Raw genomic sequence first — 25,583 nt, 5'->3', positions numbered from 1 at the left:
TCTAAAGCACTCCATAATCTACTCCAGTTTGGTTTCCTGCCCCACTACTCTATGGGAGCCAAGGTGACAACCTGAGGGCCTCCAAACTACAACATTCAGTGAGCTGTTTCTACTCCTCATCTTACCCCGCCCTCGCAGGAGCACCCTACACGGCAGATCACTCTTCCAAGGGACTCTGCGGCCCAACACATTCCTGATTCGCCTTCCCTTCGCTCTGAGCCTTATGTGCAGACATTTATATATGGTTTATAAACTAATCTCCAAAATCGCATCTCCAGTTCAGATCTTTCTGTTAAGCCCCTAATTTCCCTATTGAAATCTCTCGACCGGCTCAAAAGCATCTCAAAATGCAGGATGTTCACAGCCAAGTTCATGATTTTCCTCAAAAAACCCAATCTCTTTTCAGAATTCCCTTTGCAAACACATGGCACCCCATCTGCACAGATCTACAAGCCAGGAACTGAGAAGGGGGTATGTGACCCCTAACTCCCTGCCTCCACATCTTCATCTTGTTACTTACTTCCCAAATACGTCTACTGGTCACAAATTCCACCACATCCTGGTCCCTAGGCCACCATTATCTCTTATCTGGAATCCTTAAGAGTCTCTACACTGGGGCAGTGTTTTGATGTAATGGGTTAAGCTGCCACCTGCAATGCCGGCATCCCATATGGGTGCCGGTTTGAGCCCTGGCTGCTCCACTTCCGATCCAGTTCTCTGCCAACATGCCTGGGAAAGCAGCGGAAGATGGCCCAAGTGTTTGGGCCCCCTGCCATCCATGTGGGAGACCCGGATGAAGTGCCAGGCTCCCGGCTTGGACCTGGACCAGCCCAGCCCTGGCTGTTGCAGTCATTTGGGGAGGGAACCAGCAGATGGAAGATTTCTCTCTAACTCTGCCTTTCAAATGAATAAAATAAATCTTAAAAAAAATAAATAAATAAAAAGCCCCTACGCTGGTCTGACCATATCCATCCTTGTCTTGCTCCGATCTCATCCACATTACAGCCAGAGGGCGCTTTTTGAAACACAAATCTGATCTCGCTATGCCCTCTGATTCAAGCTTCTCCGTGGCTTCTCCAACCTTGTCTCGCCCACATCCTCCCTTCCACTCTGCCACTGTGGCTGCCCTGGCCATCTGCTCACCACGCTCTTCCTGCCACAGGGAGTTTGCGTACTGTCTGCTCTTCAGCTAAGTAATTCCTGCTCATCCTTCAATATTAACCCAAGAACAATTTCCTGACAAGCTCTGAACTATTTCCATTTCTAACCAACTGAAGTTTAAAGTACAAAGTTCCCTACCACATGGGTGTTTCACAGACTTCTCCACTGCCATGCTTATTATAGTCATAATTTTATGCTTGTGTGTTTGTTTCAGATGCCTGTGGCAGGAAATGTTTGTGCACCACTGTATAACCAGCACGTGGCAATAGCGGGAACAAGTAGGTGCTCACTATATTTAACGAATGTGGGCAATATCATAGACTAGGACACTTAGGAAGGCACACAATACCAAGTGTTCTTTACAACACAGCCTGCACTAGATGCATTTTGCAGTTCCTACTCAAACTGGGATTTCTGCAGGCTACATTGGAACTTAAGGGCAGACCACAGAGCCAGACTGCCTGGCTCTGCCATCTCTACGTCCCTGTGTCCTTATCGGCACAGTCAGTGTGAGGCCTAAATGCACTGATGAGTTTAAACAAACAAGAACACAGCCTGGTGTGAAGTTAAGTGCTGCACAAATACTAGTATTGTTATGCTTAGGAAAGCAATAAATAGTGACTAAACAACCTAACCTAGGACCTGAAACCAAAATTTGTCTTTATGGACCTTCCAGAACACAATGGACCTACAACAACCTTACGAAAACCCTGATGCAAAGTAAATAATCAGTATGCAGCACCCCAGATTGTGGTCAGAGCTAGATGCCGCCTTGCTTTCTTGATAGGCCATGCCCGGCTCTCAGTGATGATCAGAGACCCACTTCTGAGAGTCCACGGTCGCTCAGCCTAGCTCAGGATGTGCCACAGGGACTGTGACTTGTGGTTCTGTCAAGTGCACAGACATGCAGCTCAACTCTGCTAGAACACAGTAGCTAAAATGTTCAGACTGAGCATGCACACCCAGTGTTGGGCCACCACACAGCCACACACTGGGTTCTGTTTTCCAGATTCTGAGAGCAATGTTTCCACGGGCCACCTGCTCCACGACTGAGCAGCCACTGCTTGGTTCTTCCCAAAGCTCTCAGCCCTGCTGTGGGGCGGATCACTTACACTGAGGTCTGTCTTCTTGGCCAGGCAGTGGTATAAAACATAGAGAGACAGAAGCTGGGTGGATGGCGCGTCAAAGGCTTCTTGCAACATGACCTCAAAAACCACAGACAAAGCATCTGGCAAGGAGATGAAAGGAAAAAGGAGAGGAGATCAGCTGGAGGTAACATCAGCAAATTACACACTCTAAAAAAGTGGGGTGTGGTAGAATCATAAGAAGAATCAGGAAATAACAAATGCAGGCTCTGACCCTCCTTCCATTAACCAGGTCCTCCCATGCCTGCAGTGTCTACGATACAGCTCCAAACAGGCTAAATCTAGTGCTACTGCACCCGTGAGCTCGGGGACACTGGAGAAGCCACTTGGCTCCTGGCATCATCTTCCTAATGGTATTTGTCCCATCTGCTTCGAAAGATTTTTGGATAGTCCAACATGTGAAAATGTCTCAGAAACTATGAAGCAAATTTAAGGCACCATGTTCCTTGGCTAGAAGAGCTCCGGCACACAGAAAGGAAGTATGCCAATGTTCAAGGTCATCCTGACAAGCAGAGCGGAAAGGCTGCGCTAACTGGCCCATTCTCTGCTCTCCGTTGAGGCAGAGGAGGGAAAACATGCTAGAGGAGATTCTAAATCTCAGGGACTCGAAGACAGAAACCAATGGCTATAAAAAGGACAATACAATCTGGTTTGAAAGTCCTACAAGGACAAGGAAAACGCTCATTGTTGATGAGTGCAACATGCAGTGTAAGAGGTCTGCTTCCGCGGGAAGGCTGGTCATAGCAGAGCAGGCCTGAAGCAGTTCGTATTTTCCCCTGATATTCTACAGGATAAAAAGGAGCCAAGAGAATCAAGGTCAAACACTCGCCTTCCCTTAGTTATTGTTAAAGCAGAGAGTGGGAACACGGGTTTAAAATATAGCACAAATCCCATCACCTGCACATATCACAAGTACAACAAATGTTCCTGAGTTACTCAGGTTTTGCATATACTCAATTATAAGAGTTAGCATGGATGTGCAGCTGTTCCTAACCAGCTGGTTTTGCATATGTTGTTATGGTTCTGAGGCTGTAGACAAGACTTCTATGTTCATGTTGCAAATGAGGAAACTGACACAGACAGGCAGACCGGGAAGTCATCTGGTAGACCAGCAGCAAAACTAGGACTTGGAAGAGGTTTTCTTTTAAATAAATGAACCGGTAAAACTTTAAAAGAACACAAAGCCACAAAGCCAGTATTTTTTTTTTTTTAAACCCGTTCTGCCAAGTATTTACTGCCAAAACCAAAAATACGCATGAGAACTAAATCACATTTATTTTATACTTTACTTATATTCTGCATTTTGCTCAGTTTAGGAGGCGAAATGAGATCGGCCTGCATGATTAACCTTTCCTTCACGATCATTTACGTACTTTCATATTTCCTGTCCTAGCAACAACCAAAGATAATATTCTCAAGCTTTCTGCATTAATGATCATCTTCACCAAAACTTTTCTGACCACAAGAGTGATGTGAAGAGATGTCATGAAGAAAAAAAGGGGGAAATGCCTACATTCCTGCACTTCCCTTTGGGAACACAAGTCCTACAGTAAATAACCAAATCTGGGTTTGGTTTCTTACCTTGGAAATTTTCTTTCTTTATGAAAGAATCTATCAATAAATTGAATGTAAAGTTATCTGGAAAAATTCCATATTGAACCTGCAATGAAATGAAAATAAAAGGGGAACATATCCATTTTAGTTCAGTCTGTAACACAGGCCTCTGTATTATTCAGGAGAAAACTTTTGACCACTAGCTTTAGAATCTCTGCCTATCATCTTACAGCATCTATGACAGTGGAACAGAAGCTTGTCGGGTAACTGGAACTGCTGGCCGGGGTGAGAACATTGTGAGTGGTTGTCTGCTATAATGCAACCAGTATGTGAAAAATGCAGCTCAATTCTGACACCTATCATAGCTTAAACACACACACACACAAAGTCCTCCTCACCCCCAACTGGTTGATTTAATATTTTCAGGTCCTTGGCCTGGCCTTTTTTTTTAAATAGTTGAATTCTTTTTGTCTGTTTGTTTGCTTTTAAGATTTATTTATTTATTCAAAAGGCATAGTTGGAGAGAGAGAGAGAGGTCTTCCATCTGCTGGTTTACTCCCCAAATGGCCGCCAATGGCCAGAGCTGAGCCGATCCAAAGCCTGGAAGCAGGAACTTCTTCCAGGTCTCCCATTGGGTGCAGGGACCCAAGGACTGGCTCCTGGCTTCAGCCTGGCCCAGTCTGGCTCTTGGGGGGCATTTGCAGAGTAAACCAGCAGATGAAAGATTTCTCTATCTCCCTCTCCCTCCCTCTCTTGTCACTCTTTTGAATAAATAAACAAAGAAATAAAATAAAATTAAAAAAAAAAAGAATATCAATGAGGGATGAATAGGCAGGGCACAGAGGATTTTTAGAGCAAACTATCCTTCTGATATATTATGGTGGCTACAAGTAATTATACTTTAAAAAAAAAAAAAAGATTTTATTTGAAAGGCAGAGTGAGAGAGAGAGTACGATCCTCCATCCAGTGGTTCACTCCTCAAATTGCTGCAACAGCTGGGGCTGCTCATGCTGAAGTCAGGAGACTTTAACTCCACTCAGGTCTCCAACGTGGATGACAAGAGCACAGTAACTTGGGCCATCTTCTGCTGCTTTCCCAGGAGCATTAGCAGGGAACTGGATCGGAAGTGGAACAGCAGCCAGTACCTGATTTGGTGCTCTGATATGGGATGCTGGTGTCATAGGCGGTATCTTAACCATCTGTGCCACATGCTGGCCCCAGTCATAACATATTTGTCCAGTAGAATGTTCAACACCAAGAATGAAACTATGGGCTTTTCAACAACTGTAACAAAGATACCACTCTGGAAGGGATGCTGATTATAGGGAAGACGTGTATGTGTATGTGTAGGGGTAGGGAGTATACAGGAAATGGCTGTTGTACTTATTGTTCCATTTTTTAAAAAAATTTTATTTCAAAGAGTTTCAGAGAGGGAGAAAGAGAGAAAGAGAGAAAGAGAGAAAGAGAGAAAGAGAGAAAGAGAGAAAGAGAGAAGAGAGAGAGAGAGAGATCGATCTTCCATCTGCTGGTTTACTCCCCAGATGGCCATAATAGCCGGAGCTGCGCTGATCCAAAACCAGGAGCCAGGAGCTTCTTCCAGGTCTCCTACATGGACAGCAGGGGCCCACGTTCTCGAGCCATCTTCTGCTGCTTTTCCCATGCCATTAAGCAGGAAGCTGGATCGTAAGTGGAGCAGCCAGGTCTTGAACCAGTGCCCATATGGGATGCTGGCATTGTGGGCAGATGCTTTACCTGCTACGCCACAATGCTGGGCCCTCATTGTTCAATTTTGCTATGACCCTAAACCAATCTAAAAAAACAAGATTGACTAAAAACAAAACAAAAAACAAAACAAACCCAAAGACTGCCTGGCCCCAGGCACATCAGAAAATTAGAATTTGGGGGAAGCAAGCAGCTGTAATTTTTTTTTTTTTTTTTTTTGATAGGCAGAGTTAGACAGGGAGAGAGAGAGAGGTCTTCCTTCCATTGGTTCACTCCCCAAATGGCCGCTACGGCTGGCCCTGCTCCGATCTGAAGCCAGGAGCCAGGTGTTTCCTCCTGGTCTCCCATGTGGGTGCAGGGCCCAAGCACTTGGGCCATCCTCCACTGCCTTCCTGGGCCACAGCAGAGAGCTGGACTAGAAGAGGAGTAACCAGGACAAAATTCAGTGCCCCAACCAGGACTAGAACCCAGGGTGCCGGTGCCGCAGGCGGAGGGTTAGCCAAGTGAGCCACCGCGCCGGCCCAGCAGCTATAATTTTGAAAAACTTTGTGACTCTAACGAGCATCTAGGGCTGAAAATCACTAATTTATTAGTACAATACACTTGACTCAGAGTTCAAAAATCTAAGCTCTAGAAGGAGAAGATTATTTGCCTTAAGTTATGGGTAACTGGTGGAATCCCTAAGGGACACACGGCCAAGGACTTCTGACTACTGCTGTGTTTTCCATGAAAAGACTTGAGGAGTTGCAGAAACGAGATACACTTTGTTCTCTTCTTCTAGACCTTTCTAGTTTTGTTTTCCTAGGAACCTTCCTTGAGACTAATCTGCGTCCTTATATTCTGAATCGAAGGTAGCAGGATTTAACATTGGTAACCTGGAGCTTTCCATGTCCTCCTCTTGAGATTCACGGCCATCCCCTGGCCTGGAGGGTCCAGCTCAGTCTCTCACTCCCACCCTGGCTCAGTACCTCCCTTAACGTACCTTAGGCTCCCAGTAAAAAGCTAACAGACTATTGTTCGCCCTGTCCCATCTCCAGTGCAAGCATGCATCTTCTGGGGACCAGCTTAAGGGGACTTCATGTCTACTAATTCTTTCCCCACAATTAGATTTCCTCATCCTGATTTCCTAGGTATTTTTACTGACATTCCTCTGCTTGTCCAATATTAGATTCAACAGTGAGTCTGCTGATCTCTCTACCTTATTAAATTATAAGCCATCTGAGGGTTGGGATAGGGTATTGCTCATTTTTTATCTAGTACCACACCAATATCTCAACACAAATGGAATGCAATCAATGCTGGGATGAGCTGAGTCCAAGTCTTGGGAATGGAAATTATTTTGCACAGAGGGGGCCCCCAAACAAAATCAATATTTCCTTTGAGTTCTTATTTTCAAGGTCCAGTGACACTACAGAAACAATACATTTTCATAAAAACAGTTAGAAAAGTTTTCTGGCCACAAATGGTGTGCAGGTTGAGATTCACAATAGCAGCATTCCAAACGTTTGCTTATTTTCTACTTTATTTGCCCTGAGGAGTACAAATTCAGAATGATCTGAATCACAGGGACTTTAGGGACACAGGATGACTGACTCAGCATTACTGTCTTTTAAAAAGTGTGTATGCACAGGGGCCGGCGCTATGGCGTAGGGGGTTAAGCTGCCACCTACAGTGCTGGCATCCCATATGGGCAGCGGTTGGAGTCTCGGCTGCTCCACTTCCAATCCAGCTCTCTGCTATGGCCTGGGAATGTAGCAGAAGATGGCCCAAGTCCTTAGGCCCCTGTACCCACATGGGAAACCTGGAAGAAGCTCCTGGTTCCTGGCTTAGGACCCACACAGCTCCGGCCCTTGTGGTCAACTGGGGAGTGAATCAGCAGATGGAAGACTCTCTCTCTCTTTGCCTCTCCTCTCTCTGACATTCAAATAAATAAATAAATAATGTTTTTTTAAAAAGAGTGTGTATGCAGCCTGAGTGCTCTGGAGATCCCATTTCAGCAAAAATGATCAGGCTTCCCCCCGCCCCCCAAATTTCACCAAAGGAATTCAAGGCTTAGGGATCAAGAATGAAACGACCAGGAGTGCAGAACTCTTCTGGCTGCACTCTTGCTCTGATCTGTCCTTTTTGCTGAGTCCCTGTGCTTGGAAAAGCACCAGCTAGCGGAGTTCTTAAATTTGTTCATTACATAATTCCCAGCCCCATTTTAGAGCTGTTTCTGGCATCACTCTTTGCTATACTGTAATAGGTACAAACACCCCATCACCTACACCCAGAAAACCAGCTCTAGGTGACAAGAAACCATTCACCTTGTTTAGAACGGTGTGCAAGGCTTTGTCTTCTGCACCATACTTTAGACACTGCCTGATCCAGGTGTGGATTGTCCAGTCTCGCAGGTACCAGCAGTTGGGGCTGTGTCGAAATCTAAATAAAGCACAAGAAGAGAGAAAATGGTGCTAATTCTGTAGCAGTATTGTTAAAACACATCTTCCATCAGTCATTGTGACCAAAAGTCATAAAGTCTGAAATGAGAATGAGAAGGCAGAAAAGCAAGATTATATATATATATATATATATATATATATATATATTTTAAAATGTCATTCCTCATTTGACACCCCCTATTTCAACATCTTGCTTTAATGAGAAACTTAAGAAAACTGATTTGGGGAAAAAAGCCGCAATGTTATACAAATGTCTAATTCACTACCACAGAGACGTAAAGCTAAAGCTGGTACTTTGGAAATTCAAAACAAAACAGATGATTGAGAAACAAAATAGCAGAGCAATCTAGAGAGAAATTAGCTTAAGTAATGTCAGTATGTCTTGTGCCACCTACGAGAAACTGGAACACTCTTCATTGAAATGAAGAAAACAAAAAAGAAAAACAGTAAGGGAGGAACAAAATCTAGTAATTCCACCCCAGGTCCACAACACCCCTGCTTCCCGCAGGGCTCCATTCTTGCTGTTCAGCCCCCTCCTCTGTCTGCCCGCAGCTCTGCACATAGTCAGAAAATCCCTAAGCTGCTCAAGACGAGGTACACGCAGTAACATGGTTCCCACAAAACGTTGTCTTTTGGCAGGAATTCCACATGCTGCTCCTGCCTTGAGTTCACACATGGTGGGAACACTCATTCCTTGGGGCCCGTGACAAAAGGTTAAATTAGGAGGGACACTGAGGCACAGGTGATGCTTAGAACACCTGCATCCCGAATCCGAGTGCTCGACGTTGAGTCCCGCCAGCACTTCCAACCCAGTCTTGCTAATGCACACCCTGAGTGGTGGCAGATAATAGCTCAGGTACTTGGGTCTCTGCCATTCACATGGGAGACCCAGGTGGAGCTCTTGCCTTTGGCCTGGCCCAAATCCCACAGCTGTGCACATTTGAGGAATGAGCCAGTAGATGATGGTACCTTTCCCCTAGCCCTGTCACTCTGCCTTTCAAATATATATGTTTGTTTATATATCTATAGATATATATATACACACACATACAAGATATATATATATATATATATATATATATATATATATATATATATATCACCTTCATGAAAGCAAGCCCCCTGGGTGTGTCCTTGGTATTTTCCTTTAAAAAACAGAAGTAACTTTTTATTCTCCATTATACTGTAAGATATAAGATATATATATATAAACAAACTAAAAAAAAGACTACATTAGAGTGGAGACAGGGTGGTGAAGAGGTTTTTTATGACACCACTTTTTGACTGTCTTGATCAGGATGTCAGGCAAAATGCTCTTTCTTTAACCATCCAAGGAAGCAGGACAATCTCTGGGAGGGACCCACAAAATCAAACTCTTCTCTAAAAAAGAGCTGAGATGAGAACTCAATGCTGAGGGACTCTGCCGTACTGGAGTTAAGGACACAGGCTAACAGGACTGTTGTTCAGAGGCTGCTTATTCAATCTGCCACCTGCTGTCTCCTGCCATCTGCTCCTGGGTTAATTTCCTTCTGAATAGGTTCTCTGCCAAAGAGAAAGCTGAAAAAAGGAGAGGAAGTGAGAAATAGTATTTAATTTAGGCTATCTATTAATGCTCTGGTGAGAGATCAGGCAAAAAAAATATCTGAGGATGTTTTATGGATTTAGGGTCATCTAGCCCTCTCCATTCTTCTGAATAGCTTAGGTTTGACTGGAAAATGTCTCTTTCATTTTATTTTTCCTTATAGAATTAGCCTCTTAAAAAATCAGAAAAATTGAAACCTGCCCAATTAAGTTCAGGATGATCTGACCAGAGAATGGCACAGTACTTATGCCCCTTGTGCACAGAAATGACACAATAAAGGTTAGGTACCTTTTGTCTGAAATGTTTGGGACAAGAAGTACTTCATATTTCAATTTTTGTTGGATTCTAGAATAATTGCACATATATCATGAGTTATCTTTGGAATGAGACCCAAGTCTGAACATGAAATTCATTACATGCACCCTACATATACAGCATGACGGCAATTTTATAGTCTTTTTAGTGTGCCCATCACATGCAGCAGTGTGGAATTTTCCACTTGTGCTATCATGGTGTGCAGAGCATTTTGGATTTTTGGATTAGGGATACTCAGCCCTTATTCCTTGCAGTGTTTCATGTTTTCGTATCAAAGGGTTGAGCTACTTCACCTCCTCTCTTTGTTACCCTGAAAAATCTAAGATTTACAGTATAATGGAGAATAAAAAGTTACCTCTGTTCTTTAAAGGAAAATACCAAGGACACACCCAGGGGGCTTGCTTTCATGAAGGGGATGTGCCTCCTCTGCCATCAGCTACTCGGGTTTGAAGCAAGGGAAGCAGCTGACTCCTTAGTGCCTGGCACAATTACTGGCCCACAGTCAGCTTTCAGAAAATAAAGGAGCTCCAACCGACACATGATTAAATGCTGCTATGTTCTGGTCACTTTGTTCGTGTCTATGGGACATGTGAGGAACTGCAGATGCTCTGGTTGTGGTTTCTACAATCTCATGACATAAAGAATGCAAACATTGAACAATAATACAAGATGAGGCAGGGTCAGTGCTAAAGGCGAATGGGCCTTCTATGTGTTAAAGTTTTTTTTTTTTTTTTTTTGGTAATAGTGGTGGTTAGGTTTAGTCTACTTTTCCTTTAAACCACTAGTAAAACAAAATAAAAAATGTCAAGTCCCTCTTTTACCTAAGATCAAATCTAAACCTCTTAAAATCTAATTTGCTGAGTTTAGAATCTCCCCAGTGACCACTGAAGCCACAGCTTTTTTATTTGTGTTGATGGACTTTACATGATACACATACCCATCTCTAGTCAAACACCTTTTCTCTTATTCATGACCAGAAGACTATCATTGATAGTGAGAACCTAGCTGTAGACCTTCAAAGCTCAAATTAAAATGTTGAAAGCCATTTGCTAACTGTCTCAGGCCAATTTCAACACATGGCAAAACAGGAGAGCCCTTCCTTCTCACACCCTCCCAGAGCTGCACATCTGCTGCTGCCTGCTCTGGGAGAGATTTGTCAAGAGACTCACAGAAGCCTTTAATAAGCCCACTCCCTGGCCAGAACGGATCCGATACACCATCGGTAAGATCTCTGCTCTCTGAGGCCTAAGAAACCAGATACACATGCTGTTTAGGACATTTTCATCTAACTGACAACACTGAATCGATTTAGGAATAAGAGCAAAATGTTCACACGTACATTATGAAATACGCTCCAAAGAGCAATTCCTGCATTTCCCAGCCAGACAACAAACGACCTCCTTTCTAAGCCCCCATCAGTGATAAAAAGAGAAATTAGCACACAACTTATGTGAGTAGGTAAATGGAATAGAAGCATGCCAAAATCCTGGGCCAGCAGGTCCACGTCTGGATGGGAGGTATAAGGATCCCCCCACCCATGACTTGTTAAGCAACAAGATGGGTAGGACTGGGCTATCTCAGACCCTCTTAGAACCACCAGCTGTAACACGGCTGTCAGGTGAGTCTCTAGAATGGTACTTGCCAGTGATGATTCTGCAGACTGCTGGCCCAGCGTCCTCCCTTTCAGCCAGGAGAAAGGCAAAGCGAGAGGAACACAACTAACACATTGATTTTCCAATCTGCCTGCAAACAGACTGGCTTTTGTTCTTGCCTGCTCTGACCACCAGCCTGGCAGATTACAGATGGCCACTGTAGGAGTCCCCTCTGTGCCCCACGCCATCAGCTGTTTGCTCACCTCAACAGAAGCTTTATTATTGCCTAGGCCAGCGGGCTGCCAAGACAGGCAAACCGCGCGAGTGTGGAAAATATAAACAAACACGACCCTAAGAACCCCAGTGATGTTGTGCTCACGAAGGCAAAAGCTACTCCGAGCTTCTGGGTTGGAGTAAGCCTGCCTGAGCAACAGGAAACAGAGAGGTGGCGTCCTGTTGTTGAAGAGATCTCTGCCCTGTGGCTGGGTGAGGTGAAGACACTGCTTGCTCAGGAAGCCCAATCAAGGCCAAGTCAAAGGCAGGAACCAAGAAGCTTCTCTGTCCTCAAAAATCAGGCCACACTTCGAACTCTTAGGGGCGCTGTCTGTACTGCTGCCCCTTCAAGGAGGGGGTCACCAGAAGGAAGAGGGGCAGAACCCCGGGCTGCAAAAGTCTGGGGTGTGTCAGAGCTTTCTTAGAGGGGAAAAGAGGTCAGATGAAACATCGTGAGGGTGAAAAGGACAACACTAGCGTCACTATGACTACACAGAGGTGCTCTACTGTGTGAGGAAGTCACACGGGATTTCCTAGTTGTGGCCCATTTTATCTTTTCTTCCATGGGGTTCAAATAAAGGTTCTGCCATTGCTGAACGGCATGAGTGGCAATGCTCACCAGCTCTTTTATCAGCACAAATGGAAATGCTCCAGGCTGAGCAGGCCTAATGCAGGTACAGACGCTGCAGCCTGGAGCCCCAGCGGCTCCACCATTCAGCTGCACCACTGCTCTTCCACGCGAATGAGCAAGCTTTCCACAATGTTTATTTGATTATGAGCGCCACCAACCCAGCAGGCACACACAGCTCCCGCTCCTCCCTAGAGAGTTCTGTATCCTGTGGCAACAGGCCTTACAGATGGGAACCTCAGCTGGGTAGAGATAGCAGAGGGGGCCAGTGTAAAGGGAGGGAGGGACGAATGCCAAGAAGAAAATACGCCAGCTCCAAAGCCTGCAGTGTGGACTGGGAATCTTATTAATGAAGAAATTATCAATTATCAAAAAAGGTTGAGGGCATCCTTGAACTACAACCAGAGCAGGAAACTGTCTCTTTAAACCAGAATATGATTAAATCACTGCCGCCTATTTTCTCATTCTGAAATGTTAATTGCTTTCTTCTTCAGGCCGCTGGAAATTCTGCTCTAAGAAGTTAGATTTAGAGGGTTTCCATTTGGCACGGGGGCTGACATGCTTGGAACACCCATATCCCACATCAGAGTGCTTGGGTTCTGCTTCCAGTTCAGCCTCCTGCTACGGTGCATCCTGGGCAGCAGCTCAGGTGCTAGGGTCTCTGCCACTCATCTGGGAGGTCCTGACTGAGTTCCCAGCTCTGGCTTTGGCCGGACCCAGGCCCAGCTGTTGTGGGCATTTGGGGAAGTGAGTCAGCTGATGGAAGATCCCTCTCTTTCAAATAAACACAAGTTAAAAACAAAAAGAACTGTTCGTTTCAGAACTAAGAGTGACAGTGAGTTGAGTGAGAGAGAGAGTGAGAGAGAGAGAGAGAGAGAGAGAGAGAGATGTCAAATCTTACATTTGCTGGTTCAATCCCAAATGGCTGCAACAGCTGGGGCTGGCTTGGGCCGAAGCCAGGAACTCTATCCGAGTCTCTCACATGGGTGACAGGGGTCCAAGTACTTGGACCATCTTCAATTGCTTTCTCAAGTGCATTAGTAGGGAGCTGGACTCGAAGAGGAACAGCCGGGACTTGAACCGGCGCTCTTCTACGGGATGCCTGCATCACAGGCAGCAGCAAAACCTGCTGCTCCACAATGCTGCTCTCATCTTGTCAGTTTGTGTCTGTAAGTTGACAGATGTGAGCAGCTGTATAACCACCACTGGGATAAGATCTAAGCACAGTGCCCTCACCTGAAAAACTCCCCAGTGCCTCCTCTGTAGTTAAACTCGCCAGGATCAAGCAAACTGTATGTAGATAACCTCCTTGGGTCCCTTTCTAGATCCAGAGTTACTCGTTTTCTAGGAGGAAAGGCAAAGAAAACTTAACTTCTTATCTACTGGTTGACTTATTTATCTTTTGCCAGTTTCCAAAAAGATTATGAAAAATTTAAAACACAATTTGCAAGTAGCTTTCTTTCAGTCCTACACACAGTTCTTAGACCTTCTGGTATCCCTGTCTGCCATTCTAAAAAGAGTAACAAGTAAGTGGATTTTTTGTAGCGTATAACACGGGCATAGAATTTTGCCAGTGTGAAGTGCTAAGTAAATACAGCATAATAACACATTTTCCAAAAATGAATGTGGATAATGGAGAGACTTGCTAGATATCAAAGTCTGAATTTCCCAGACCCAGGGAATAAAAACAGGACCATCAGCCTGTCCGCTAGAGATACACTGATAGCAGTATGACGTACTAGAAACCGCTCCAGGAGGAATATTCCAATTTCCCATGTCCTCTCACGGAACAGAATACACCACCAGGGCTGGTACTGTGGCGTAGCGGGTAAAGCCACCACCTGCAGTGCTGGCATTCCATATGGGCACTGGTTCGCGTTCGGGCTGTTCCACTTCTGATCCAGCTCTCTGCTAATGGCCTGGGAAAGCATAGCCCAAGTGCTTGGGCCCCTGCACCCACAAGAAGCTCCTGGCTCCTGGCTTCAGATTGGTGCAGCTCTGGCCACTGTGGCCAACTGGGGAGTGAACCAGCAGATGGAAGACTTCTCTTTCTCCTCTGCCCCTGCCTCTAACTCTGCCTTTAAAATAAATAAATAAATCTTAAAAAAAAAAAAAAAGAGTATGTCACCAAAGTATTCTCGCTTCCTTTTTTTTTTTTTTTTTTTTTGCCAGGTCTATATCTCTCAATCTTGGAGACATGTTTCTCATTCATGAAACGAGAATTCGCTGAGTAGCTGTCCTGGGCTGAGCACAGTGATCTGTGTTTCTATCCTTATTGTCTACCAATTTCCTGCACCCCTGAACTAAAAATATTACATTTCTTCTTTTTGAATTTTTATATATTTCATAAATACAACATTATGTACATAGTAATTCTTCCCACCATGCCCACCCTCCCATCCATTCTCCACCTCCACTTCCTGCTCCTTTTCCTGTTTTATCTGAGAAAGAAAAAGAAAGAAAGAAAAAGAAAAAGAATGGAGTTTATAAAAACAAAAAGAAATGTGTTCCTCAACAGTCTATACAAGGGCTGATCTATGTTACTGCTTCTTGAAGGTGATTTCGCTTTTTTCCCCCTTCCTCAAAAAGATTACATTTCTCCCTTTTCTGATACAGAGAAAAACCAAAAACAAAGAGCCCAACTCTGACTTGGTGCTCTGCCGTGCGCTCTCTGCTCCGTGGGACAGAAAGGAGCCAGGCAGAACCAAGCCCGTGGCTCTTTGTCTGAAGCCTGAGAGGCTACTGTCAGCCTCCAGAAGGCAATGCATGTGGCTAACTAGGGAGGGTTACTTGTGGGGAGAATCGAAGAAGAATTACAGTGATTGCTGACGTGGCTTCCTTGCAACTGTCCTAAAAGTAGAAAATGGCTGTCTCTGTGGTCACCAGCTGAGCACAGTGACAATGCATCCTGAAGTCAATGTGGGACTTACGCCACAGCGAAGCTGCACACATGGGCTCCCAGGCTGGCCTCCCTGCTGAGGGGCTCATGAGGGCCATGAGGAGGCTAACAGAGGAAGGCTTCAGCTAGGAAGAGTGGGAAGCTTAGAGAAACTGGATCTTGGAACAGGTCCTTTTTATAAAAGCATGTAAAGCTGTGGGAATTGGCTTGGTTAGGGTAGAGGTAAGGGAAATATTTTTGGTTTTGATCTATGAGCAATAAATGAGCCAGTTTAAAAACAATGCAAACATTTCCTGATGTCTTCTGAAACTTTGGCTAGGAACTCCAGACAAAACTTGTACAAAATCATGAGTAATGCAATGACTAAGGCGGGAAAATCACACATATTAATTAATCACTGGTACATCTGAATAATTATGAGGAAGGGAAGGTGAGAAAGGAAAGGTGGAAAACAGGAATAGAATAAAAATAAACCCCAGAGGTTCTGGAGTCTGCTGGGCTTAGTGAAGCTGTCAGGATTAGATCTCACAGCAAAGAGGCTGGCCCAGCAGGTGAGAGGCGCGGGGCAGGGGCAGAGAGGATTTAAACCGGTGCTGAGTAGACTGATGCGCCTATGAGTGAGATTACGGATTCCTTTAGGGGCGACTCCGAGGGAAGAGAAGCTCGGCACTAATCTGGATTTCTTAAGAATTACATTTCTTTTCATGAAAACAGAAAAGCATCTCTGTTTTAAACACTCCAATTCTCTAATACATGACAAAATTGAATCCTTAAGGATTCCTTGTTCCGAGAAAAACTAAGATTGGACTTACCTCCAGTTATCTCACCCTGCGTTGACAGCGTTTCTATTTCTGTAACTCTCCTGACTCGCCTACTAAGCCATTAAGCTCTTAAAAGGCAGGGGAAAGTTATTTGTAATTTTGTGTCCTACATCTGTTAAGATGCTCAATGACTTGGCAACAGTGACTAGGCCCACGAAGACTGTATAAATATCAATAATGAATGTTGAAATTCAAGAGTATTACCTATATTAGAACAAGTAATTCACTTCAGGTTTTGTAGTACCATCCTGCTTACAAATGGTGTGGCCAGGAGGAAATGCTGCCTCTTTTGTATAAGCAAGGGGCCGGAGCTCTGGTATAGTGGGTTATGCCACTGCCTGCAGTGCTGGCATTCCATTTGCCGACTGGAGTCCCAGTTGCTCCACTTCTGATCCAGCTCCCTGCTAATGTGCCTGTGAAAGCAGCGGAAGACGGCTCAAGTCCTTGGGCCCTTGTACCCGTGTGGGCGACCTGGAAGAAGTTCCTGGCTTTGGATTGGCTCAGCTCCAGCTGTTGCGGAACTTGAGGAGTGAACCAGTAGATGGAAGATCTCTCTGGACCTCCCTCTCTCCCTCTCTCTAACTCTGTCTTTCAAATAAATAAGTAAATTAAAAAAAAAAAAAAGAGAAGAGATCAAAGACAGTAGAAGTGGCTAACCCAGGGTTATTGAGAAAAGCCACCTGCCATTTGCTTCTTCCTCCTGCTGCCTCCCACAATACACAAAAGGATGATCCGTGGATTCTGTCACGCAGTGAAGTTCAGGGAACAGATGAGCTGTTAGATGAGCAAAACCCACCAAGATGAGGATGGACAGACAGCAGAAAACCAATGAATGTTCAAAGAATCCCCCGAAGTCTGCATCACAAGTCTTAGATGTCTTCCAACACTGGAAGACACTCTGAAAGTCCCCCAGACCCAGTAGAGGATAGTGGAGAGAAGGAAAGCTGATGTAGAATGAGAGCATCTTTCATTTAGTGCTGGTAGGGACCTTTACCACTCATTGTTCATTGAACATTTATTGAGAGTTACGACTCACTACGCACCAGATGACGTGAAACTATTAGTCTAAGTCCTTCACATTACAGATGATGATCTTGATGTCTAGAGATGAAGTGATTTACCCCAGCAAACCGCAGGCAGCAGCAGGACTGAAACTGCTTCTCACAATCCCACCACTGCCTCTCAGTTCTTTCATTTGTAGGGCACTTTTAAAAAGCATCTCAGCTTTTTCACAATGGAGTCTAACAGTGAAAAGTAAACAACACCTCTTCTAAATTTAGGAGCAGAATCCAGAGAAAAATAGGCTGTGACCCGGCTCTGGAATTGCCCTGACACTGTTTGACTGCTGAAAGTCATTTGATCTCTTAGGGTTTTGGTCCCTGCAACTGTAAAACCAGGAGGTAGGATTATTAGGGTCACAAACTCAGATGTCTACAGGGGGTGGTCTGTGAACCTGACCGCGGGAACCATGCAACACTAAGTGTTAAGGTGCTGTATCCCGACCAAAGTGGCTTACTTGTACTGTGCATGAAAACACACTATACGGGCCAAACAAAACACACCTGGACTCTGCGCCTGACCAGACCCTGAAATTGCTTCCAGCACTGAAGTCTGAGGACTCTAAATAATAATAAGCCTATATCCACTCATGAAAACAGCAGTCATTTACAAGTTGCTATTTAGCCAGAAAAATGGCAATGATACAAATAAATGTGAATGACTCAAAGGCAAACAAGCTACCAGTGTAGCCCACAGCTGGCTCTGTTCAGTTCTGTTCCACCGGCCCAGCATGTATATGTTACCCACTCTAGGGTCAGAGATTCCCACAGCGACGACAGCCCTGTAAGCTGGTCTCTAAACCTTCAGCATGGAAAGACAGTGGCAGTGAAGTTGAAGGTCCCTCATGCATATTTTAATCAAGACCAAGTTTTGCAGGAAATAAATTTTCTGTTAATCGAATCCCTCCATTAGTAAGGCATTTACTACACGCACTTCGTTGCTATTCAATTTTTTTTTTTTTTTTTTTTTTTTTTTGACAGGCAGAGTGGACAGTGAGAGAGAGAGACAGAGAGAGAAAGGTCTTCCTTTGCCGTTGGTTCACCCTCCAATGGCCGCCGCTGCAGCCGGCGCACCGCGCTGATCCTGGCAGGAGCCAGGAGCCAGGTGCTTTTCCTGGTCTCCCATGGGGTGCAGGGCCCAAGCACCTGGGCCATCCTCCACTGCACTCCCTGGCCATAGCAGAGAGCTGGCCTGGAAGAGGGGCAACCGGGACAGAATCCGGCGCCCCAACCGGGACTAGAACCCGGTGTGCCGGCGCCGCAAGGTGGAGGATTAGCCTATTGAGCCACGGCGCCGGCCCTCGTTGCTATTCAATTTATTTCAGAGTCAGCCACCCAAAGTAACTTCCTACACAATACAAATTATTTTCTTTTACTCTCAGCCTTTGCCCTCCTTCTTCCTTTACTCATTAGTGGTAAGTAACCATAGTCATCCAGGGAGGTCGCCACCATAACTTGTTCTTGCTATCAAACCCGGTTATCTTGGAATTCCTAAAGCAGAAACCCTTTAAAAAGGGGGAGTGCGAGGGGATGAGTACGGGGAGTTTAAGAAATCACTTGACAGTTTCTGGAAACCTAAGAGGACAGTATCACTATTTGCAGTTTACAGAGGAAAGAAATTTGAAAGCAGATTTATATTTGTCAGTCCAATTGGTTGCCAGGAAGCTTTAATTTATCACTTACCAAAAAACACCCTTGTTATTTATATGCAAAGACAGGAAACTTAAGGTGACCTTTCCCTCTTTCTTGTGCTGCCAAATGGTGAGTCAGAATGACGATATTAACTAGCCAGCTCTTCTGTGTTGCTCAAGCTGCCCCCAGCCCCAAACCAAACCTTTTTTTTAAATGCATTTTGAAATTGTACAAACACTCTATGCTAAGAAAATTCTTAAGAATTAACAAATGCTACGGGCCAGAGACAATTCCTTTTAATATGAAAACAATCATAAGAAAGAATGGGTACACATTTTGAATACACAGAGCTGTTCCTTAATTGCTAGGCCACATACAAAGGTTGGAGCTCATCAGTGCTTGCTGGCACCTGTTCTGTAGGACTGCCACAACTTCAGCAAAACCAAAGCCTGAGGCTGGCCCAGAAGGAGGGAATGAACGATTCAAAAACATCTTTTATTGCCTGAGAAAATTAAAACAATATCTAAAAGTGCCAGGAGAGCTGTTTCAATGTGACTGCAGGGAGCTCTGCTTTTCTAAGTGTGAGTCACAGGCAAAGGAGAGAGAACTCCCTGCCAAAGAGACACTTCTTCCTCTCTGGCTCCAACCCTCTCCCCTCCTCAACCTCTTAAAAAAATTTTTAAAAAGCTTTGAATAACAGTTTGATGAATAACAGTTAAGTGGATTCCAGACAAGCTTAACTGAAAAAGTTTGAACACCAGGGAGGCCAAATTATCATTGGAGAAGACTCTTTGTTTGCCCTGGGAGAGCCACAGCCAGGGGCGGGGCCAAGGCCACAGCTCCTCCCGCATCGGAAGGCAGGCTGGGCCCACTGCGCATGTGTCAGATCAGGGCCGCACGTCCTAGGAGAGGAGCACTATACTGCGCAATTATACTGAGCTGGAAGTGGGGGGGCTTGTCCTTCATGAACGAACACCCAGAGTATTTCCAGCGTGGAAGCACCACAGCCTTCACGTGTGCAAGGCTGCTACAATGGATGCAGCTGTCAGTGGGCACATATGGTTTTTTCTTGCATTAATTTTAAGCAAAAACTTAAGGGAGTTTCTTCGGCTTGTCTCTTTTAAAATTCTAAACACAGAACAACATGAAGGAGAAAGCTAAAATATGAAGGTAGAAAGGAAACAGCTCCACTTCTGTGCCGCGTGGAAACACGGAGTACCTGCTGGGCTGCTCTTTTCTGCACGTGGTCACTCACCCACCCACGATGCACCAAGAGCAGCACGGAGGAGGAAGGGCATGTCCTTGCCTTCAGTGAGGCGGGGCTGGCCGCATCAGCAACAAGCTCAGAAGCAGCACAGGCAATTCCTCATTTATATACCACTGATTATTTCACATCAATCGTACCGAATTTTTAAAATCAGTTCTCATTAAAAAAAAAAATGAATCCAACTTCTCTCTTCTCTTCCTAATACTGGCTTTTCTGTTTTCTTTGGATACTTCTAAGAAACCAAATGCTGTCATAGGGACAAAGCTGTTCCCTCCCGCTTCTCCTCCCTCTTTCCAGAGCAGGGCTGGTGCCTCCTCGGCAGCTACTGCAAGCTCCATGTACCCTGTGCCTGCATCCAGGGCTAGTGAGGGGGCGGAACTAAAAACTGTGACTCTGCATGCTTTTCCAGTAGGGACAGAGGCAACAAAACTTCCGTGTCTCAGGTGCCAGGAAGGGCCGGAGGCACCTCTATGCGGGAGTCAATCGGCATGGACACTAGGGACGGCCCCGATGTACTGACTGACGTGGCCAAGTCACTTACCTGAGACTCAAGTGTTTTGCCATTTATGAAACACAGGTAAGAACGCCTTAATCACTGGGTTACGAAGAATATCAAATATGAGTTTGACAACTATTTTGATGGCTTTTAATCCCTTTTGGGACCAAACAGAGTAGGAATATGAACACATACAAGCGCTATTATTATCATTCTCACTTGATTCAGCACTAGGATTATCATTCTCACTAGGATTCAGCACTAAAAGGACACACAGAAGCAGTAGAAGATGGTCCAAGTCCTTGGGCCCCTGTACCCACGTGGGAGACCTGGAAGAAGCTCCTGCCTCCTGGCTTTGGATTGGCGTAGCTCCAGCCGTTGCTGCCAGCTGGGGAATGAACCAGCAGATGGAAGACCTGTCTCTTAAATAAATCTTAAAAAAAAAAAAAAAAAAACTATGCACAGAATTCATAAATTTTTGCATCAAAATAAAGTTATCTTTCAATTCTATTTTTCCATGAATTCTTTGTACTCTTTGTATATGATGTTACAAAAGAAATTATAGATACCAATAACCATGAATAACTGTGTTTCAAGGATCCTGTGTTAAGACAGATTTCATTAATGAAAGACAGGCTTAGTAATCTCTAGAACTTTCCACAACCCATGCAGCCAAGGGAAAGTCTAATTTATCAGTAATGCTTGTACTAAATATATTTCTTGGAATGAATGAATGAATATTTATTTATTTATTTAAAGATTTATTTATTTACTTGAAAGAATTACACAGAGAGAGTAGGAAAGGCAGAGAGAGAGAGAAAGAGAGAGGTCTTCCATCTGCTGGTTCACTCCCCAGTTGGCTGCAACAGCTGGAGCTGTGCCGATTTGAAGCCAGGAGCCAGGAGCCAGGAGCCAGCAGATTTTTCTGGGTCTCCCACGTGGGTGCAGGGGCCCAAGGACTTGGGCCATCTTCCACTGCTTTCCCAGGCCACAGCAGAGAGGTGGATTGGAAGTGGAGCAGCCAGGTCTCGAACTGGCGCCCATATGGGATGCTGGCACTGCAGGCTGCGGCTCTACCCGCTACACCACAGTGACGGCCCCATGAATGAATATTTATAAAAGGATGCAGCATACTAAACAACTTGTTTTTTCTGAGCATTTAAATTCCTTAAAAAATTCATATCGAATGAAGGCGTCTTTTCCTCTGATTAGTTTGTGCAAAATCTTTAAATCTAACTAAGAATAATGGAAATTAAGATAGAATATTTAACTCAAATGTTTTGAGCACTTACTCCATGCCAAGCATTATCCTAAGTATCTTATTATTCTTAATATTTATTTACTTTCATTGTATCTGAAATACACAAAGACAGATCTTCCATCTTCTGGTTCATTCCCCCAAATACCTACATCAGCTAGGGCAGCGGCCAGGCTGAAGTCAGGAGCCTGGAACTCAACAGAGATTTCCAACCTAGGTAGCAGGGACTCAAACCATCACCTAGTGCCCCCAGGGTGTGCATCAGCAGGAAGCTGGATGGGGCACAGAGGCCCCAGAGTTGAGCCAGACATTCTGACAAGGGATGCATGCCTCCCAAGTGGCATCTTAGCCACAGTCCTAACCAAAAGCCTGCCCTGATCCTAAGTATTTTATACATACTTTCTCCTTTTTACAGAATAGGAAATTAAAAGTGGTTTTTCCTATGGTGACTGAAACAGACTGGTCAGTTTCAAGCACAGTAGTTAGCCTGCATTTAGATAGTCTACTATAAAGTCACTCTGAACACCAGAATTACTCTCACCATGGCAGGATGTTCACATAGGAAAGGAATACGGAAGTGAAGACAACAGGATCTTATCTTGTCATCCCATGCTTTTTCCTGGGCACCCTGGCAGGGCTACTATGTTGAGGGACTGGCCTCCATCCCCAACAGTCATAGGTCTTTTCTTTGGGGGTGGTCATTTTTTCCACTAAGGATTCCTCCAACTTTCTCACTAAGAGGCACAATGAGCATTGTATCCTCAAGGCCAGAGGCCTTTTAGCTCATTCTCTTCAGGAGAAAAACACTGTCTTCTGCCAGGGTTCCAGGGACACAATCTAGGCATCTCAGCAACCAGGGACAATTTCCTATCAGTTCTCCCAGTCAGCTCCCTCCCTCCCACCTTCACGTTGAGAACCACGCTCTACTTCGTTACCAGCCTTCCTGGGCTCCTATGCTATGGACTGCCTGGCTCCTGGACTTCTGCCAGCTTACACTGTACCTTCCTTTTTACTCCTTCTTATCATCTAGCTTCTGACTTCCAAAATTCTCCCCTGGTCTCATCTCCTATTCTCTTTCTTTTGTACACATTTGCCTTTTACACTATTTGTGGAGGTTTCAGTAGGGGATAGAGATAAGCACAGACACATTTTCAACCTGCCATGTTTAATCACAAGACTTAAAAAGAGTTTGATCTATGCACCAGTCAACAGATCATATAATAACCTAAAAGTAGGGGACCAGTGCTGTGGCACAGTGCACTGCCTGCAGAACTGGCATCCCATATGTGCAAAGGTTCGTGTCTGGCTGCTCCACTTGCAATCCAGCTTCCTGTTAATGTGCCTGGGAAAGCAGTGGAAGATGGCCCAATCTTGTTTGGGCCCCCGCCACCTACATGGGAGACCTGGAAAAGAAGCTCTTGGCTCCAGCCTGACCCACTCCTGGCTTTTGTGGCCATCTGAGGAGAGAACTAGGGGGAATGGAAGACCTCTCTCTCTTTCAAATAAATAATCTTTTAAAATAAATAATGATGATAAAGGAAACAGAACATTCAACTATGTCTGAGCAGTCTAACAACCTTCTGTTTAAAAAGGAAGAAGAAAATTTCCTGAGCCAGACACTACACATCTGGATTTCAAATTCAATAATTATAAAACAAAAGGCTAGAAGAGATCTTTAGAAATCTTTTCAATTCTAACATCTTTCAACAAAAGGCAAAAAGAAATCACTGTACTACATTTTGAGTTCTTTGCTCAATTTAAAATGTTTTAGTGACAACATTTGTAAAGTGGCAATAAATGAATCCCCAGAATGCACATACAGTAGGATCATTTATATGGACGGTATGCTAGGTTTTAACAACAAGTAATGTTGAGACACAGCCTTTGTATGGTAATATTTCCTCTTTTATTTCCTGAGGGAGAAAGGATACTCACATCTAACAACACTACTCAGGGTTACTTGGAACAGGGAAGAAGGTTTAAATCAAGCTTCATCAATTATCTTTCAAGAAGGTAGGAAATTATGTAATACAGCAATTTCTCAACTTAAAGGGTGAAACCTCAGTCATTCATATGACCTTCTTAGCTCTGATTTTTAAAATGACATATTTTAACACATATCTGAAGAGCCAAGAAGCTAGACAGATGGCTCCCATGAGAGCATAAAACCAACACAAAGAATCTCTAACCTAGGTTGAAGGCTAGCAGAGCACCAAGGCATTCACAAGGCAACTTCCTGTAGCAGGTTCACGCAAACCTGGGAAGCTGGGGACCATACATCATGCTCTAGCCTAGCTTCCTGGCGTGCATGCATGTGTGTACAGAAGGAAACAGGGAAAAGGAGAAAACCCAAACAGGGGAAAGGAAGCACAGTGACCGCCCCTACTTACAATGCTGAGGATGGCACCACACTAAATACCGTATCACACTCTAGGATTTATACACACAGATCTCTTTGCTTCACAGAGACTGGGAGAGTCACAGCCTAATAAAAAGAGGTGGAAAATGTCAAGAGTTTAATGAATTCATGAGACTAGTGAACACGACTCTCTTCCTTAATCCTGTGGCAATACAGCACGTAATGGCACCTGCTTCCTCAAGTAAATATGAACTTTTCATTCCTTGCAAATGCCACATGGGATGTGACATTACATGCAAGCCATGTCATTAGGTATATTTTATTATGACCAATTCAGGGGATAAAACGGCTCAAAGGGTTGAGTTAAAAATTAAATTTTAGTGAATTTAGGTCATTTAAGAATCAGAACTGCTGTTGACATATTTAACAGTTTTTTGCTTTCTGGTTACCACTGTTCACCTTTTCAGAGAAGTGCTTGCTGCCAAGAAATATGAATGTCATTTTTATTAACTGAGTTAAAGGCAAATGCAGGATTTAGTAGCTCCGTACAGGAGAGGTTATTGGTCACACTTAAAGTGTGATGCATTTTACAGCAAACATTCCAAGTACATAAACACATCTGAAATCAGGGCAGGAGAGGCAAAGGGCTCTGCACCTATGTATTAAGTCACGACCACCCTGCCCATGATGCAAACACTCAGCAAGAAACACACTTAATCACTGATCAATGCCGTTCCTCATACGACCCTCTTGTCTTTAGGTGCTCAAGTTCATAACAGAAAGATGATATAGGCAAGAATAAAATCAGCACTCCACCGCCTTTTGGACTTTTTACACCATATCAGTCACTATGCTAACGACTTTCTAAAGACTATTTCACTTACTGACTTATCCGGCCTCCCCCACATACTCCTTTCTAAAGTAAAAGTATCATCCCGATTTTACAGAACATGAACCAGTTAATGTGAGTCAAGGTCAGGTTTCAAGCCCAGACTGTTGGACCCCAGAGCTCTGCTATATTTCCTGATACTAAAATTATACAATTTAGGGGCAAAGTCTCTATCAACCTTCTATTGACTATAGGGGGCTTCTTAACGGACCAATTGGGGTATCAACTATAAACCAGGATGGGCTTTTCCAGTTGAGTCTGTCCCCCAGAAGATGTGGTGTTTGGCTGGAAAACTTTGAATTGTCATTTCAGAACTTAAAGATAGACTTATTTGGTTTCAGTCATACTGAATGAAAGCCACTGTCTTCTTTCTCTTCTGCTCCTGAATGATTTAGTAAGTGATCTCAGCCCCAGAATTTCCACTACTACCCATTAATGACAATCAAATGTCACCATTTTCTTCTTCTTCTTTTTAAATAAAGATATAAAGA

At 44.3% G+C, this 25,583-nt stretch overlaps 1 protein-coding gene across 7 annotated transcripts in view; it reads right to left on the bottom strand.

Annotated features, from left to right (window-relative positions):
- MRPS27 (mitochondrial ribosomal protein S27) overlaps positions 1-25,583 on the bottom strand; it is a 100,707-nt gene that overhangs the window by 9,623 nt on the left and 65,501 nt on the right. For 4 of the 7 annotated variants that reach the window (XM_051833255.2, XM_051833253.2, XM_051833256.2 and 1 more), the window contains 4 exons: positions 13,650-13,757; positions 7,889-8,003; positions 3,888-3,966; positions 2,274-2,389 (listed from right to left, as the gene is read on the bottom strand). In XM_051833255.2, the coding sequence (XP_051689215.2) occupies positions 2,274-2,389; positions 3,888-3,966; positions 7,889-8,003; positions 13,650-13,757 (418 nt within the window). The remainder of the gene's footprint in view (positions 1-2,273; positions 2,390-3,887; positions 3,967-7,888; positions 8,004-13,649; positions 13,758-25,583) is intronic. The other 3 variants (XM_002721108.5, XM_070056565.1, XM_008274529.4) reach the window with 1 other exon arrangement.

The sequence above is a fragment of the Oryctolagus cuniculus genome, chromosome 14, assembly GCF_964237555.1.
Source record: "Oryctolagus cuniculus chromosome 14, mOryCun1.1, whole genome shotgun sequence".
NCBI classification, from domain to species: domain Eukaryota; kingdom Metazoa; phylum Chordata; class Mammalia; order Lagomorpha; family Leporidae; genus Oryctolagus; species Oryctolagus cuniculus.
Note: the sequence above shows the minus strand (reverse complement) of the source record. Positions and strands in the feature narration are given on the sequence as shown.